Raw genomic sequence first — 15,937 nt, forward strand, 5'->3', positions numbered from 1 at the left:
AGATGGCGGGGCAAGCTTTAATTGAAAATCAAGTACGCGAATGCGAGTGCCATGTCATCGCGTTTGCTCTGGATCCATCAGAATTAGAAACTATTCTCGTTCTCTTTTAGATCAGGAAGGTGGCCTAAAAGCAGTGCTATCAGAACTCAGAACTGTCTCAGCCAGATGGGCGGTGGTTGCTCCGCGACCTCTCTCAGATTGATGTCTTGAACCTGGCAAGAGAGCCTCAAACACCTTGACGTAACCTCAACTGGGCACTCCTTGACACGCGTATTCAACGCGACGTCCCGTCCGCTTCAGATCTGAACCGTGTCAGTGATATGTAATCCGACCAAGACCACCTGGACACAATGTCGACCAACACGGGCCCCGCCCTCGCCCACCGCACCGTGTCCAGCATCCGCGCCGCCCGCGAAGTCTCCCCCAATAGCCCCCACACACCCATCCGGTCCCTATCCTCGGGCCAGATCAGCTCGCCCTCCAGTCTGCGCGCCGACGACGACGTCCTCGTCATTGAGCTGGGATGCCGACGCCTGCGCGTAGGCTTCGCGGGCGACCCAGTCCCAAAACGTATTGTCTCGTTCGAAGGGAAGCAGGCCCGGCGCGCGGGCGACTTCCGGGCTTGGGAGGCTGGGTACGAGGATGACTGGCGGAAGAGGGCGTCGGGGCAGGCTTGGGGATGGGAACAACAGCTTTGGCAGTTGGATGTGAGGGGCCAGGATTTGGGCCTCGTGGGAGACAAGATAGAGAGGGGGTTGAGGGAGGCGCTTGTGAAGTAGGTTCATTCACATTCCTGGTCATTTGTTGGTGTTCTATGATGGTAGACTGACTAATTATTTGCTCAGATATCTTCTGATCGATTCAAAGCCTAGGAAAATGGTTCTTGTCTTGCCACCGGCGATTCAGATACCTATCCTCTCTTCCGTCCTGGATACCCTCTTCAACCGATTTGGGACCCCCACCATATCCCTGGTATCCTCTCCAGTTATGACAGCGTTTGCCGCCGGCGTACGTTCAGCTCTGGTCGTTGATATTGGCTGGCACGAGACGGTGATCACGGCAGTTTGCGAGTACCGGGAAGTGCATACATGGAGGACAATCAGAGCAGGCAAGCTGCTCATCGAAAAGACGAAAAACTTCCTTGTAGAAGCCATTGAGGGACGACCAACACCAGAAGGCGAAGATGAACAAGCCCCAGACGATGTCGTCCGTTTTGAGGAGTGCGAAGAGGTGGCCACTCGAATACTTTGGTGTAAGAAAGCCCACAATCCCCCCTCTCAAGAATTTCCCGAAGGCCTGCCCACCCTCCACGAACAAGACGAATCCGAGCCCGTAGATCCCGCCGAGGACACAACTCCGACCCGCATACACCTCACCTCATGCAACCCCCCCAGAACACTCCTGATCCCCTTCTCGCGCCTATCCGAGCCCTGTGAAACAACCTTCTTCGAAACCCGCTACTCCCCGGCATGTTTCGACGACCACGAGTTCCCTCTGCACCTCCTCGTCTACCGTAGCCTCCTGCAACTGCCCCTAGACGTCCGAGCCATGTGCATGTCGCGTGTCATCTTCACGGGCGGCTGTTCCGCCATCCCCGGTCTCAAAGGCCGGATCTTCGATGAGGTGTCCCTGCTCGCGCAGGAACGAGGTTGGGATCCTATCCGGGGAAAGGGCGTTGAGGCGTATAAGAAGAACCCTAAACTTCAACGTACCAATACACCCCCGAAGCAAGTCAACACCGACGGTTCTTCGACTTCTATCCCGGTCGTGGCGCAACAACAACAGCAGCAAACTCCCACCATCACCGAAACCACCCCAGCAGGCGGCACCACCATATCCGACACATCTTCTCCCCCTCCCACCGCAGTCATCAACCCCGCCGACGTCCCCCGGCAACCCGACCAAGTAGAGGACCACATCCGTCAAGAAAAAGGCTACAAGCCGCCCATACGGGGCATTCTAAGAGCAATCGACTCAATGGGTCCGTGGTGCGGAGCGAGCCTAGCGTCGCAGCTCAAAATTCCGGCTTTGGCAGTAGTGGAAAAGGACTTATGGGCGCAGCAGGGAGTTAATGGTGCGAGCAAGCCGAGCGAGATTGACGTACAGGCTATACAGAAGTCGCAGAGGCAGTCAATGGGGGCGGGCGGGTTGATGAGGGGGAGTCAGATGAGTAGTTGGACTCTGGGGGTTTGGAGTACTGTGTAGGTACTGGGCTGCTTTATGGTATGGTGAAGGTGAACGTCTTCAGATGCTGTTAGAGCTTTTGGAGGAGTGAATCCAGAACGAGTTCCTGTGCCTTGTCCCTTACCCCTGTGAGACGATATAGTTATTCGAATGAACTGGATTGGCAAGACTGTATGTATAGTGCGCACAACTTGCAATATCGACACTGAGAGGTTAATCATTGCGCACAAAGTACATCAATCGGCGCGTAAGTGGTCCTGTCTACTTGCACCATATTCAACACCACACATCAAGAAGCATATAGCCCCTGGCTTGCGTCACAGATATGTTGATTATGTCGTATTCTTGATTCTACATTTCCTTCGAAGCTCGACTAAATACCCCAACATCTGCTTATAGCTATAGATGAGGCACTCTGGCACTCTGTAGGAGCAGATTCAATATACTTAAGAATCCCTCGCCTAGGATGAAGCCCTAATTAACTCATTAGTAAAGATGCTAACTCTATGCAGATTTCGACCGAACCTACAGATGCCAAAACTATCAATGGAGTGTCCTCCTTTCTCAGATGTACTCTCCAGTACCAGTTCATCAAGCCGCCGATTGTTCTGGCCAGTGTAAACGACGGGACATTGTACATGCCTGTGTCTTGTTAGCCACGTGCTTTCAAAGGTGAAATATCCAGTGTATTAGTAGAAGAATTAGGGACACCGTACCGACCGCAACGGCAATACCCCCCGGGATATACCCTTGCCACGACTTGCCCATGGCTCTGGTCCGTATGACCGTCAGGACAGCGAATATTACAGCCGCCCCAATAGCCCACTCCTTGGCCATGTAAGGCAACCCTTTCCCGGTAACCAACCTCGCAGTAAAAATCCACACATAGGCTGTGGGAACCTGGAACAAATCCCCCGGGACTTCATACACAGCCGTATACAGTCTATAAATCAACGCACTCACTACAGCCCCGACCGTAGCCCCAATAACCTGACCCCAAAACTGCGCACTAGGTGCCGCGCCCAGCAAATGCCCCGTCTTGAGATCCTGCATCAAATCACCCGCTTGCAAGGCGCCGGCCTCGGAGACGGCTCCCGCGACGAGGTTGATGAGGACGCTATTCTTGTTGGACTGGGGGATAATGAGGGCGAAGAAGAGCTGAGCGAGCTTGCTGATGCCTGAGACGGGGTTGAGGTCCGTTTCGCCGAGGGCGCGCACGCCCATGATGGAGAGGAGCAGAGCCATGAGCACGGCGATGACGTTGGCGTACAGGGGGACTAGGTCGCCGAAGGTGATGTGGATGCTGGCTACGCAGACGAGGATTGCGCTAACTAGACCGAAGCTGACGGTTTTGTTGCCGACTTGTTGCTCTGGCGGGGCGTCGTCGTAGTCCCAGGCTCGGAGGTCGTGGTCGTCGCGGCGTGCGAAGGTCGGGCTTGGGAGGAGCTCGGATGAGGAGCTCCTTTGGCCTGAGGAGGATCTGGGGTCGGTCTCGTCGTCTCCAATGGCCGTGTAGCCACCGGGTCTTGGCCCGGGTCTTGGCCGGAAGACATTCATAAGACCACCCTGGTCGAACCGCAGTTTTGTCTCTGCGAGAAAAGCCGGCCCCTGTTGGACGAGCGGTCGGAATGCAATATAGCCTAGGCTGATTACAGAATCTGCCAACATGATGGCCAGGGAAATCCAGACAATCCAGCCCTTGCTGCCAGTCTCCCAATCGTCCACTTTCCCAGGGGTCCATCCTCGATACTTGGCCAGCGGCGAAAGTATGCCCCAGCCGACAACAGCACCCAGCAACATGTGCAATGTTGTAGCTGGGCCCATGATTATGCCTTGGCCGACATATGCGAGGCTTGGGTTGAGTTCCCAGAGCCAAGTGCTCGCGGCGTAAGCACCAAAGACGGGTAACTGGCGTAGTATGGGGAGGAAGTAGGTGCATATGGTGTAGGCGCCAGAGACTCCGAAACTTATCAGCAGTAGGCGGATGTTGTCTCCCCAGCTGTACTTGCCACCAGGCTCTGCGATTGATTCATCATCGCCCCCAATCAAAGTCCGATTATCTTCGTCGTTTCTGTCCTCACTCTCCAAAAGAGGGCGGTTTTCCAGAGCCAAACTGCCGAAAGTCGCAGCCTTTGAAGGGTCCAAGGCTGCTCCGTTTTGACTCGCGCCTTTGCCGTGAAGCACGCCGATCAGAACCGCAGTGCTGAAACCGCTAGGAAACTTCAACTGTTCCTTTATGATGACCTGACGCCGGCTGCGATGCTCGATTAGCGAAAGCTCGAACCGGGAACGTGTCACCACCTACAGAGGAACGGCGAAAACGACGCCGAAATAGCAGAGTCCCAATGACCATATAATGAGTTTCCATAAACTCAAAAATACGGGACCTTGCTCCTCAGACTTGAGCAAGTAATTCATTGCCGGCATCTGTTATGGCTCCATTAGCACCCATATCCTTGTTCCCCAGATCATCTACCAGCAACGAGGGCATACATACCACACCAACAAATCCACACCCCAGCGGCATAATCGCCATCCCGCCCGCGACTGACTGAACCAATACATTCTCCACAGGCGAAAACGGGAACTTTAAATGCGGCGCGAGCCCCTTGAAAATCCCATAGCCCATCAGACTAGCCGGCATAGTCATCATCGACACCCACCCGGTCTGCAACCCGAAGTACATGTTCGAAAAGCAAATGACCAGTCCCACCAGCAAACCAACAACAACTCCCCTCACCGTAAAGTGACGGCCTTCGGGGAGCAGCCTCATAGTGGCGCGAGAACCTGCTGTCATCGCATCCCGCGTTGGCTCATGGCCATCGTTTCTGTCCGGAGCCATGATGCCGCCGGCTTACTTAATCTTGGAGATAAGCGAGATAATGAATGAGCACGGTGCCTCAAGTTGCGAGATCGTCGAGCCTCAATATTCAGTCAGGACGTAAACAACCCTTCTACTTAAAAACCACCTCGTAGATGAGACAACAGGAGGCCATGCCGAATCAATGGCGAACGGCAAATGGCGAACGGCAAATGGCAAACGGCAAATGTGGGAGGGAAAAAAGTCGGTGTTGGAAGGCCGCGGTCGATGGCGTGCGGCAGCCGATTCGGAGATAGCGGCTTGCTCCACAGTCTTAGTTGCCCAATTACCAATCTCTGGGTCGGGTTGCGTCGACGCTGGTTGGCTGCTTCAAGACTAAAATGCGTGTGTAAGTATATCGGATGACTGGAAGTGGTTTTAGTTCGCCTTGGGTGATAACCATTGAAAGCGGAAGGAGTAATGTCACTTCACGGAGTGTATACTGGCTAGTTGGTGCGCCGTATCGGAAAGCCTATAACCATGCAACGAATCATGGCACTATAGATTCACATCATTTTTCCAGATAACAAGACATGGAGCGGCGATAAAACTACGAGATCAGGGTTTTGTACGCAGTGCAACTTGCACGACATTGCCGTCCGCGTGCGAAACCATACACAACCGCGACGAAGTACAAATGACGTTTGTAATTATGCTGACAAAGCGAGTTGCCTATACTTAGGACCGAGTGTCTCCCATCTGCAACTGTTGCACCTAGGATACATGTATATATGGTTCAGCCCCAAATAGATGTTTTCACCGCCCCACTCAAGCTCCAGTCTACTTTAATAGTCAATCTCATTTCGAGGTCCAAAAGCAAATTTTAGTATCCCTGAGCGTAACATATGTTCTGTGTCAAGTGTAACAAAAAGAAAACGGAGTCACTTGTAGAGCACCACCCCCAAAAACAGACGGTGACACCTGTTGGGATCGAACTAGCGACCCCGAATGGATTGCGTTAGTATGCCTTTCTCTTTCCGACTTTGTTGGACATTGTTCGCCCTGTCGCTGCCTTTGAAAGAGAAATCATTGTAGACTGCGTTGCCGGATGAGTCACTCTATCTGTCTTATTGCAAAATTGGGACTCGCTACTACAGTCTTCGCGCAGATGGACGATAGAGAGGTGAACGGTGGTGGTTATAAGTAAAAGCAGGGGGTCGATATGCAGGCTACCCAGATAGGAAGAAAGTAGGAGAAATAAAAGCGCACGAGTACTGGTGTCGAATGGAATGAGCAATGATACGACGCTACAGTGATTTACCAGCTAGAACAATTCCTTAGTCCACGATTTGCCTACCTCAAGAGTGGCTTTGGCCAGTTCAGCAGCATCTACACCCAGTCTACGTTTAAGCAGGGACAGGGTCACTTATAGAGCAAGTGCTAATTATTATAAAGTGATTAGTACCTCACGAGACACAGCTATTATGGTTAAATTTCAACTTCAGAGGCTTATATTCGTGACTTTTAACATATTGTTCAACTTGATACGTCGCTCCTTTGCGGTGGCTGTGCCGATTGATCAACGTGAATGATTCCCTCCCTTCCTCCTCCCCCGTCCCCCAGCCAAATATACCAGCGATTACCCGCTACTCAACGAATCATTTCTTCCCATCACATCGTACAACTAACTACCTTTACTTATACCCTACTCAAAACCCAAAACTATCCAGCAGACTTCCCGCATCGGGCTCCTCAAACACCGTCGGCGTCTGTTGCGCCTTGCTATTCCCCGTCCCGATCCCGGGCCATCCACCGCCGCCCGTCTTCATTTCGGCCCCTATAGGACTCAGTGGCATATCCGCGACGACCAGTGAGCTCCGTCTTCTCAACAACTTCGGCAAGTCAATCTCGCCCCCTAGTCCGGGAGGCGCGACCGGTGCGCGGAGGAACTCCCAGTTCCTGACTAGATCCAAACCTAAAAGATCACAGCCCATGCGGTCATACAGTCGCGCGTTGTGGAGAACAAAGTCCCACTCTACTTTGGGGGTTACCTTGGAGGCGCCGCGGAGGGTCTGTAGCGTCTTTTGGCGGAGTTGGGAGTAGAGAACTACGAGGGCCGGGTCGTCCGTTAGGAAGAGTTTGGATTTCAGGTCGGAGGGGTAGGGGGTTTCTAGGAGGGTGTATACTGGTGTCTGTAAGGATAGTCAACACTGGAATTGAGGAGTTTGGGGGACCAAGGGAAGAGCTTACGATCAAAGAGCGGACTGCCATATCGCGCCGTCTAAGCATCCAGAACGCCCACGACGCTAGCCAACGATTGCCCTCCCGAGCTGCCACTGCAAGTACCTCATCTTCAAGGAGCTTTCTGAGGATGGGTCCATTGTCGCCTTCGTAAACTCGGGTGATGGCAATGGCAAGTTGTAGGTCCTTGATCTGATTCAGACAGACATTCACCGCATCTTGCAGGTGGTCCGCCAGGAGGAAGAATGCGGCAGCATATGCTACAAATCAAGTCAGATTTCATCATCCTCAATGAACAGATATTCCGGGATTCTATACCAAAACGTCGCTTGCTCAGCAAGGCATACGCGTTCTTCAGCGCCGTCGTCCTCCACTTGGGATCCTCAAAGTTGTTTGATAACAGTCGTTGAGTTGCAACTTGCTCCCTGTTTCCATGTGCCATGCGCCAGAGACCCTGAAGAACCGCCTTCTTCTTCAGCGCAAAGTAGAAGAGACTGCAGTCGACAGGGTTCTTCACGTCGCTCTTGGCGTATTCATTTCGCGCCACAATTTCAAACTGGGCTTTCTGTTGTAACAGAGGTAAGCCCCGGACTTAGTAACCAGGTCGATGTTTTGACTTACGACTGCTGCGGCATCTGTGAGCCACATGAAGACCCCACTTTCCCTGGCGTTCTCCCACAACAACGTTCCATGATACTGACGAGACACGAAGTCCGTCAGAATATCCTGACTTGTCGAATGATAAGCCCAGTTGATTTCCCGCCAGGACATGTGGATCTCATTCGTGCGGCCCTTACGTAGAGCGTGCTGCCGGAAGAAGAGCATAAACCGCGCTCCATTCTCATCCATTGATCGCCGTTGCCGCTCAACGACGCCAACGCATTCGACTATGTCGAGGAGCTGTATTTGTTCATGGCTAGACAGCTGGGGCAGGGCGATCTTCTGAAGCTTCTCGCAAACATTCACAGCTGTGTCCTCCGAGAAAGCTTCGTCAGCATCATCATAGGATGCTCTTTGTACGAGGTACGAATCACTTCCGTTAGTAGTCGCGGCAATCTTCATGATGATTAGCAAAGTACGGACTGGAAATGAACCAACTTACACTGCTGCCGATATAGAACTCGGCCAGATCCAGGCCTAGGTAGTCATCTATCGTCTCGCCCTCAACGTGGTACTTCAGGGTATGATTCAGCGCAAGGAGCACCCTTTGAACCAAAGTGTTCTTCCCGGACAGCATGCATTGACTAAGGAACTGGGGATGGAATATCGGAAGCGGACCATTCAGCCTCTGCACCACCTCGAAAAGGTCTCTCGTGCCATCTTTGCGGTGCGGCAAGCGAGAGCTGATCGCGAAGGAGTGAGGTGTCTCGAACATTCGATCATACATAAACAACTGATTGCCCGCGCCAATGACAAGGTTACCACCACTGAGCCATGTTGAGTCGCCTATGGGATGCGGCGTGAAGTCACGAATGCTGATTTCCCGAATGGTCGCCCAGGCCGGTCCCTTATTCAAGTAGTCGAAACGCATCTGTGCAAGCAAGACAACTCGATACTGAAACCCCACGGCAAGAATCGACTGCGAGTCTGGTGTCGAAGTCCAGTCAAGGTCCTGCACCGTATTGTGACTCTCAAAATCTCGAGAAAACTCCAGTTGGGCGCCTCGGACATCCCATATAGTGACCTCAGATCTACTAGCGTTAACCAGGGCAGCTTTCTTCATCGTGCTACCACTGACAAGCGCAGGTTCTGCGATACCAGTTTCCAGTGACGCTGTCGAGAGCCACTCAACTCGGTCACGATCGCTGCTGACTCGTGCAGTCCAGAACTCAACGCGACCAGAATGTGTATAGGAGACTGCCACATCCCTGGCAAAGACATCAAGAAACCCGGATATGACGGGCGAAGACCCCGCAGGATCAACTGGCAGAACATATGCCAGGTCCCCAGCGTCGTCCAGGTTGAAGCTGCAAAACTCGCGTATCGAGCACGCACCCGGCTTATGCCCGTTAATCGGCAACTTGACCTCATTGCGAGATCGAATCGGGAGACGAAGTTCCCACACGATTCCTCTTTGCTCCGAAGTAATAGTTGCAATATGTGCCACGGAAACATCCTTGGCGTTCTTGCGCGGGAGGACGAGAACACAAAGCGGCTTCCCTGGTATGTCGTACTTGCTCTCTGCAAGCAAAGACGGCTTATTCTGTTGGCAATCCCATACACATATAGCATTATGATGCAGGAAGACAACAAATTTCCCGCCCCGTAGCAAGCATATCCTGTGAATATGCCGACTTTCAGGAATGGCATTGTGCCGGACGAGTTTTGATCCGCTCTGATTGGAAGCATGCCTCCAAACCAGACTCTCTCCCTGTTCGGTCCTCGAGACAATGGCCCTTCCGCTAAAGTTGCGCACAATCTTCTTAATAGACGCAGAGTGTCCCGACCAAGTCGCCCGAGGAATCAAACGTCGGGGTTTTGACGTAGGATCGAGAAGATCCGTAATGTTAGACTCAAATACTTCCACCCTTCCATCGAAGTGGTGGAACAGTACGTTCAACTGGCCCGATGTCTTGTTGCAATAGTTGTATATGGCAACGTGCTGCAAATCTCCCGATCTACCAAGCAAGTCAAAGTCCTTCGACTTGACCAGTGTCACTGTGTCGATGTTGTTGGCGCTTTGAGATTTGGTGCAGACGTTCTCGAGAGCATAGGCTGCCATATTACCGCGACCATCCATGATGACACATATCTCTGTGTCCCTGTTGGCGATGGAAATCAGGTATTGGAGCCGCACATCGTCCTTTACTAGGCCGGCCTCCCGTCCTCCAACGGCCTTCTCTGTAGCGGTAGCAAGGTCTCTTTGACCGATGATAAAAGCCCAGCGAATGTCCGGGTCGGCACTACGATTACGAGTGTCATCTTGTATTGCGGTCGCGAGGTCGACCTCGCCCCAAAGCCTGAGGAACTGACACCCGTGGCCATCTGCCCCCGTCCACACCCGCATCATATTGTCTGCGCAGAACGTGTATAATACGTTCTCAATTGTCTGATCAAAATGTACGGGTCGTCGCCATTCTATCCTCGCAACCGCTCGTGGATGTGGTAGGTACCCAAAGTCGAAATGTGATTCAAAGCCGAAGTTCAGCCTCCGCCAGACTTTGACCATGCGATCATGGTAACCCACAGAGGCTATATAGGCAGAGTCGTATGACAAAGTCGCACTTCTGACGGGCGAAGGTAGTTCGGCATGCCAGTAACAGGAGGCAGGGTTGGAGGTGGTGTCGTAGAGCCATAACGCATTGCGGCCGACGAGGAGCTCTTCGGAGCTTCCCCAAGAAAGACTGGCAGATGTATTCGCTTCGTCGATATCGAAAGAGGACTGCAGACCCCACTGTGCGACGTTTGTGAGCTACCAGAATGCGAAGCTTCCGAATCGGTGTTGGTGGACTGACCTTCAGCGCATCGTCTAGCTGCCCTAAGGGTTTGTAGATCCTGACTGTCCTTCCGGTGCTCGCGGCTATCTTGCCCGACAACTCATCGAAGGCGACGGCCTCTAGTTTCCGCTCATCATCGTCGTATATCGTCTGGATTATGGTGTCATCGGACAGGATGGCGAGGGCGTTGCCCGTGATGTAGACAACGATGCGCCTTCCGCCGGCACCGTCCCAGTGACCCGTTGACAGCGCCTGGAGGCTGGCTTCTGGCTGTCCAGGAAGGATGGCCTTCATTCTAGGCTACCGGCACAGTGTTTTCAAACCTACCATGGCTTCCAGGTGACGGTCTCTGGAGTTGGATGTGAATGCAAGTGGAAGTGGGAGGTGTCCAGCTGTCGATCCGGGCTCGGGGGCGCAAGAAGATGAACCACCCTTTGCTACAGGGTGAGTCGAGTCAAAGCTTGCCCAACTTCCAATTGATAGTCTCGTTTTACAAGTATTTAGGATGTTTAATAGGTGCCTGTGTGCGACTAGAATTGAAAGCTCAATGTTCTAGAATCTCGTCAACCTGTGGAGCGCGCGCACCGTGTCTTCGAAGCTTGAGCGGAGCTAATAAATTTAGTTTTGAAATGACGACTTCAGCGATTGTCCTGCAGTTCTTCCAAGTGCAGTTATAAGGAGTTAGCTAAAGATCTGAAATATCGTACATGCAAGCCAAAAAATGGTAATTACATCAACATTTCAGTAAGAGCACTGTACTCATAACGAAATGTGTATGGTGCGCGGCTTTGGTGGCTTTTAACATAACGTGATTATCTCGCGGCTTGAGGCGCTCATCCCGTGGCACCGAGCCTGTCGGGCAACGGCTGCAACATGACGTTAGTCCAGAGCAGTTTGCTCCACCAGGTGCTGCTGGTCCATCATGAGCACTGACAAGTGAGCAGCTTCAAATGGTCAACATTTGCCGGCCCTCCACAGCTGTACGATCACTTGTAGACTGTGACAGTCGCGAGGGGCGCATGAAGCTGTATGCTGCATTTTTGGCGGAAGGTAGATCCAGCATCGCATGCCCATGATAGTAACTCTAGGCACATACACGGGCAAGGCTTGGGTCAGACGACCTCCAGTCTGTACCACACCAAACCATCTAATAACTTTGGGAGTATACACCAATGAGTTTCGGCTGTTGATCTTATCATTGTACTAGGAATTTCACGTCGGTTTCCTATACACGTAGAGTTTTTGGATCTAGACACCAATAAGGCCTATAACTACGGGACTAGCTCGTGGCTCTTTAAAGTGCATTTCACAAGACCGGTCGTTAATACCGAGTTCAGTGATTGCATAGATTTTTCTCAGCATACGCTGAGTTCATCCGACCAAACTGTAGATCAACCACGGAGTAATCGGCGGTTCTACAGGTGTAAGTCTGCTGATGACTGGCGGTCACCGATGCCGGATCCATTTTGGTTCACATGCAGCATGGTCGCATTCACTAACTGGATGAACTGGACCAAAGTGAATCCATCGCCGCCCAAAGGCCCACAATAAGGCAAAATCACATTTTGTTCAAAAGGTCGAAGGCCCCAGATATCACTTGAGTCTTGATAAGTTGAAACGAGAACTGCATTATCGCAGCTCATGCATGGTAGATCTTCTACTCATACAGATAAGGATACAGCCGCAGAAAACGGACCCGTATCCCAGAAGGCGCTATCCCGGTTTTGAAAAGCAAAGCGACGACCCAACCATCGCATATATATGCTGCAAGCATGAAAAAATATTGGAAGGCGAATTGACAAAACTCCCGCCAAACCAGGCAGATCCCAAATGCTGCCCATCGGCGCCCACATTTCAAGGCCTTAGTCCATCGCGCCATACTGTCTCCATTCCCATTTAGCTCATGTCCATATCAACGTCCTGTGCAGCTACCATCATTGACGGCGCATTCTCTAGCGAAGGTTGCGGTGTGGTGGCGGCAGTCAACACCTCAGCGCCTTCGAAGGCAGGAGGAGAGACCTTCAGGTTCTCAAACGCTCGACTCATGTTGCGGCTGACGAGTTGGCCTCGGCGCAAGTCCTCTGCGAAGAGGAAGATGCCTTCGGCAGCTTTGACGAGGTAGGATTGGAGACCCTTGCTTTCCAATTGGATTTGGACTTTGGTGATGGGAAAATGATTCTCGATATAACGGGCCCATCCACGCGCCGCTGCTTGGATATGTTCGTCGTCACTGATGCGTTTCCACCCGATGCCGAGGTGAAGGGTGAATTGATCTATGACGGGTTGGTGTCTTGTGTCTGCAGGAAATCCAGGAGTGATGATTGCGTCGGTGATGTCGCGGACAGGGCTTGATCGAGTAGCTGGGGTGCTATTGGTGGACATCGACACGGAACTGAGGTCCAGTCGCTGAGATTTGTTGCTTCTCATTGATGGGCGATGTTGACCGTGGATGGCGCGAGCGTCTTCGATTTTGCGCGCCTCTTCCTCGGCAGCCCTCTCTTCCAACCAGGTACCAGATTGCGTGCCTGCGTCGGCAACATAGGCTGAGGACTTCTTGATCAAAACCATGCCTTCGCCATAGACCCACTCGTCTTCGGGTTCTTTGACGGGCTCTATGGTCTCAAGCTTGGCTGCTTCGACGTCTAGGTTGACGGCTGCCTCATCTCGGGATCGTTTTCGACCAGTTTTTTTGAGCATGGCTGGTGCAGATGCTTGGGACCAGGCAGAGGGAACAGCAAACGGTTCGGCCCGGAGAGGAGAGTTCTGATGCGGGAACATGGGCATATCAAATGGGGTTTGATGAGCAGCACTGGGCTGCATGGTGAGGACGGGAGACTGGGTACGTGAGAATGAACCCATTGTGACCTGTTAGTACTAGATGTGAGATGGAACGCAAGTTTAGTTAGATGACCCAAGTTGGCAATAGCGAGGCGAGTGCTAGATGACAGTTGGCGTAGGTGAGGTCGAAAGGTGGCTGATGAGATGGTGGTGAGGCCTGGGATCGAGAAGTGGAAATCGGAGAAGATGATGGGAAGACCAATTGAGCTGGAAGAAGTGAGTAGGGGCGAGATAAGAAATAATAAAAATATGAATAAAAAAAGATACTAGTCAACTATGCCGGCAAGGTGGACATCGAGGATGACGATGGAGTGAGGTCGAGTTGACACGCGGCGCGGTTGTGTAGCCTTAGAGGGAAGGCCGAGAGTGTAAATGAAGCTCTGACTTTTACTGTCCAGTGGTTGGAATAAGAGAAGGGGGAAGGGAGCATTTATGTGTTGTAGTGTGGAAGAGTTAAGGACGAGGAATAGGGAGAAGAGTGAAGTCGAGATCAGAGTGTGTGGGTGGATGGGAAGACACTTGTAAGAAATAGAAATTAAGGCGGACGACAAGCAGCATCGACAGGACAAGGAGGGCGGCTCTACGGGCTCTGTTTGTAGGTGTGCACGCTTCAGTTGGCATGGATGACGGCTCGGGGAAGACGTGCCTGCCATTCGATGGTAGGTACAGAAACGGAGTTTGCTGAGTGGAGCCCCCCAGCGTGTGCCGCTTTCCTCGTCTTGGACGTTACGGCTGAGACCGAAAGTGACTTCAGTGCCGTGGATGCGGAGACCAGGTCACGAGGTGGGGTGAGAAATCCTAAGGCGTGCCGTGTAGAAAAAAAAAACCGGGAGGCAATCACGCAAAGCAAAGCTGGGTGTGGAGACAGCGATCGGGATGCAGAGCATTTGGTAAGGCGATTAGGATTCTGACGAGCCTGTGCCATGATTGGCTCGAGCATATGCGGGCAACGACCCTGCTTATCTTGGCATGGAGACACAAGCGAGTTCTTGTTTGATTGGCTGGATGATAGGCGGACCGAGCTGCCCGTGCAGTCTCATACGATGTGGTCCTTGTCAGTCCCTTACTGAGGTAGTCCCTTGAGCCAGGGTCTCGACTCTGTCCCGGAACATTTAACCGCATTGACCACCTTTTTGCATGCACCCCCATTTCGCAGGGAGTTTCTACGCCTCAACAACACGACGTCTCTCAATTTACCTCGCAATTGCTCCCTATCTACGTACAAAATGGCTAATTTAGTGGGGAATAGTCTGGACGATTTTGAGCAGCGAATCGAACGCGCTAAAGAGCTTGTCCGTCAGGGCTCTTCCCAGGCCGTAGCAGCTCATCGGTACGGTATCAAGGGGACTACACTGTCCTACTGTATTCGTCACGGTAATTCGCATCGCGACGCCGCCTCCAGGCAACAAAAGTTGACTCCAGAGCAAGAGGAGGTTATCGTGAACTGGATCCTACACGAAGAAGTGTGTGGACGGGCTCCTAGCAAGCGTTATGTGGCCGACTTCGCTGCCGAAATCCTCCTTGCTCAAGGGGATAACAATACACTCGGCCAACACGGGGTGGATCACTTCGTTAGCCGCCATCCACAGATACGTACCAAAATTGGGCGCGTCGTAGATGCTAGCTGAGTTAGAGCGTCCGATTCGAACAAGATCCGAGACTTCTACACCCTCCTCGAACGCTTACGTACGAAGTATCGTATCAAACCCGACAACGAGTATAATATGGATGAGACAGGTGTCCAAGAGGGGGAATCTGGGCATAGTACGGTTATTGGGACGTCTAACTCACGCCGGGTACGTGTATCAAAGTCGGACGCTTCGTCGTGGTGCTCCTGGTTAGAGTACATTTCGCATACCCAACGGGGTACACCTGTCTGCGTATTTTCCGGCAAGAGAGTCCAAGCACAGTGGTTCCCAGACCAAAATATCCCTGAGTGGGAATACACCGCAACGAGTAAGGGCTGGAGTAATAAAGTTATCGCAAATAGGTGGTTAGATCAGGTTTTTCTCCCCGAGACGAAGCCTAGGGGTACCGAATGGCGACTCCTTATCCTCGACAGCCACCAGACACATATTCATGCCGAATTTATGTGGAAAACCTACTCGGATAGAGTCGCCGTGCTGTATTTACCCTCACACTGCAGTGACGATCTCCAGCCGTGCGATGTCGGGCCGTTCTCACCTTTGAAGACCTACTACCGCCAAGAGCTCAGGGCTTACGCTTCCTACAAGGCTACAGCCCCAATTTACAAGCAACGTATGCTAGAAGCATATCTACGTGCCCCGGAGAGAGCCTTTACTACGGAAAATATTAAATCCGGCTGGCGGAAGACTGGTATATGGCCCCTAGGCTCCGAAGGACTAGTCGACGTATCTTGTGATCCTCCGGAGCCTCATACACCAGATCCTCCGCCTCATATATCACCACCTTTAGT

At 52.3% G+C, this 15,937-nt stretch overlaps 4 protein-coding genes across 4 annotated transcripts; 1 reads left to right on the forward strand and 3 right to left on the reverse strand.

The window, feature by feature from the left end:
* Window positions 1–43: 43 nt before the first annotated feature.
* Window positions 44–2,205, forward strand: BCR38DRAFT_524098 (actin-related protein RO7; the record flags this gene model as incomplete). The annotated part of the gene is made up of 2 exons (XM_040865286.1): window positions 44–775; window positions 846–2,205. Exons 1-2 carry the CDS (start codon window positions 351–353, stop codon window positions 2,203–2,205), a joined length of 1,785 nt encoding a protein of 594 aa, XP_040715380.1. The 5' UTR covers window positions 44–350.
* Window positions 2,206–2,583: 378 nt separating this feature from the next.
* On the reverse strand, window positions 2,584–4,957 carry BCR38DRAFT_343934 (OPT oligopeptide transporter protein-domain-containing protein; the record flags this gene model as incomplete). Its single annotated transcript, XM_040856071.1, has 5 exons — window positions 2,584–2,658; window positions 2,714–2,826; window positions 2,901–4,438; window positions 4,490–4,611; window positions 4,682–4,957. The coding sequence occupies 5 exons, from the start codon at window positions 4,955–4,957 to the stop codon at window positions 2,584–2,586; spliced, it is 2,124 nt and encodes a 707-aa protein (XP_040715381.1).
* A 1,736-nt stretch (window positions 4,958–6,693) lies between these two features.
* On the reverse strand, window positions 6,694–10,956 carry BCR38DRAFT_343763 (RAVE protein 1 C terminal-domain-containing protein; the record flags this gene model as incomplete). Its single annotated transcript, XM_040856062.1, has 6 exons — window positions 6,694–7,176; window positions 7,235–7,485; window positions 7,544–7,790; window positions 7,847–8,281; window positions 8,328–10,619; window positions 10,681–10,956. 6 exons carry the CDS (start codon window positions 10,954–10,956, stop codon window positions 6,694–6,696), a joined length of 3,984 nt encoding a protein of 1,327 aa, XP_040715382.1.
* A 1,602-nt stretch (window positions 10,957–12,558) lies between these two features.
* Window positions 12,559–13,521, reverse strand: BCR38DRAFT_343616 (uncharacterized protein; the record flags this gene model as incomplete). The annotated part of the gene is made up of 1 exon (XM_040856048.1): window positions 12,559–13,521. The coding sequence occupies one exon, from the start codon at window positions 13,519–13,521 to the stop codon at window positions 12,559–12,561; it is 963 nt and encodes a 320-aa protein (XP_040715383.1).
* Window positions 13,522–15,937: the final 2,416 nt, after the last annotated feature.

Source organism: Pseudomassariella vexata (genome assembly GCF_002105095.1).
Source record: "Pseudomassariella vexata strain CBS 129021 chromosome Unknown BCR38scaffold_7, whole genome shotgun sequence".
Taxonomy (NCBI): Eukaryota; Fungi; Ascomycota; class Sordariomycetes; order Amphisphaeriales; family Pseudomassariaceae; genus Pseudomassariella; species Pseudomassariella vexata.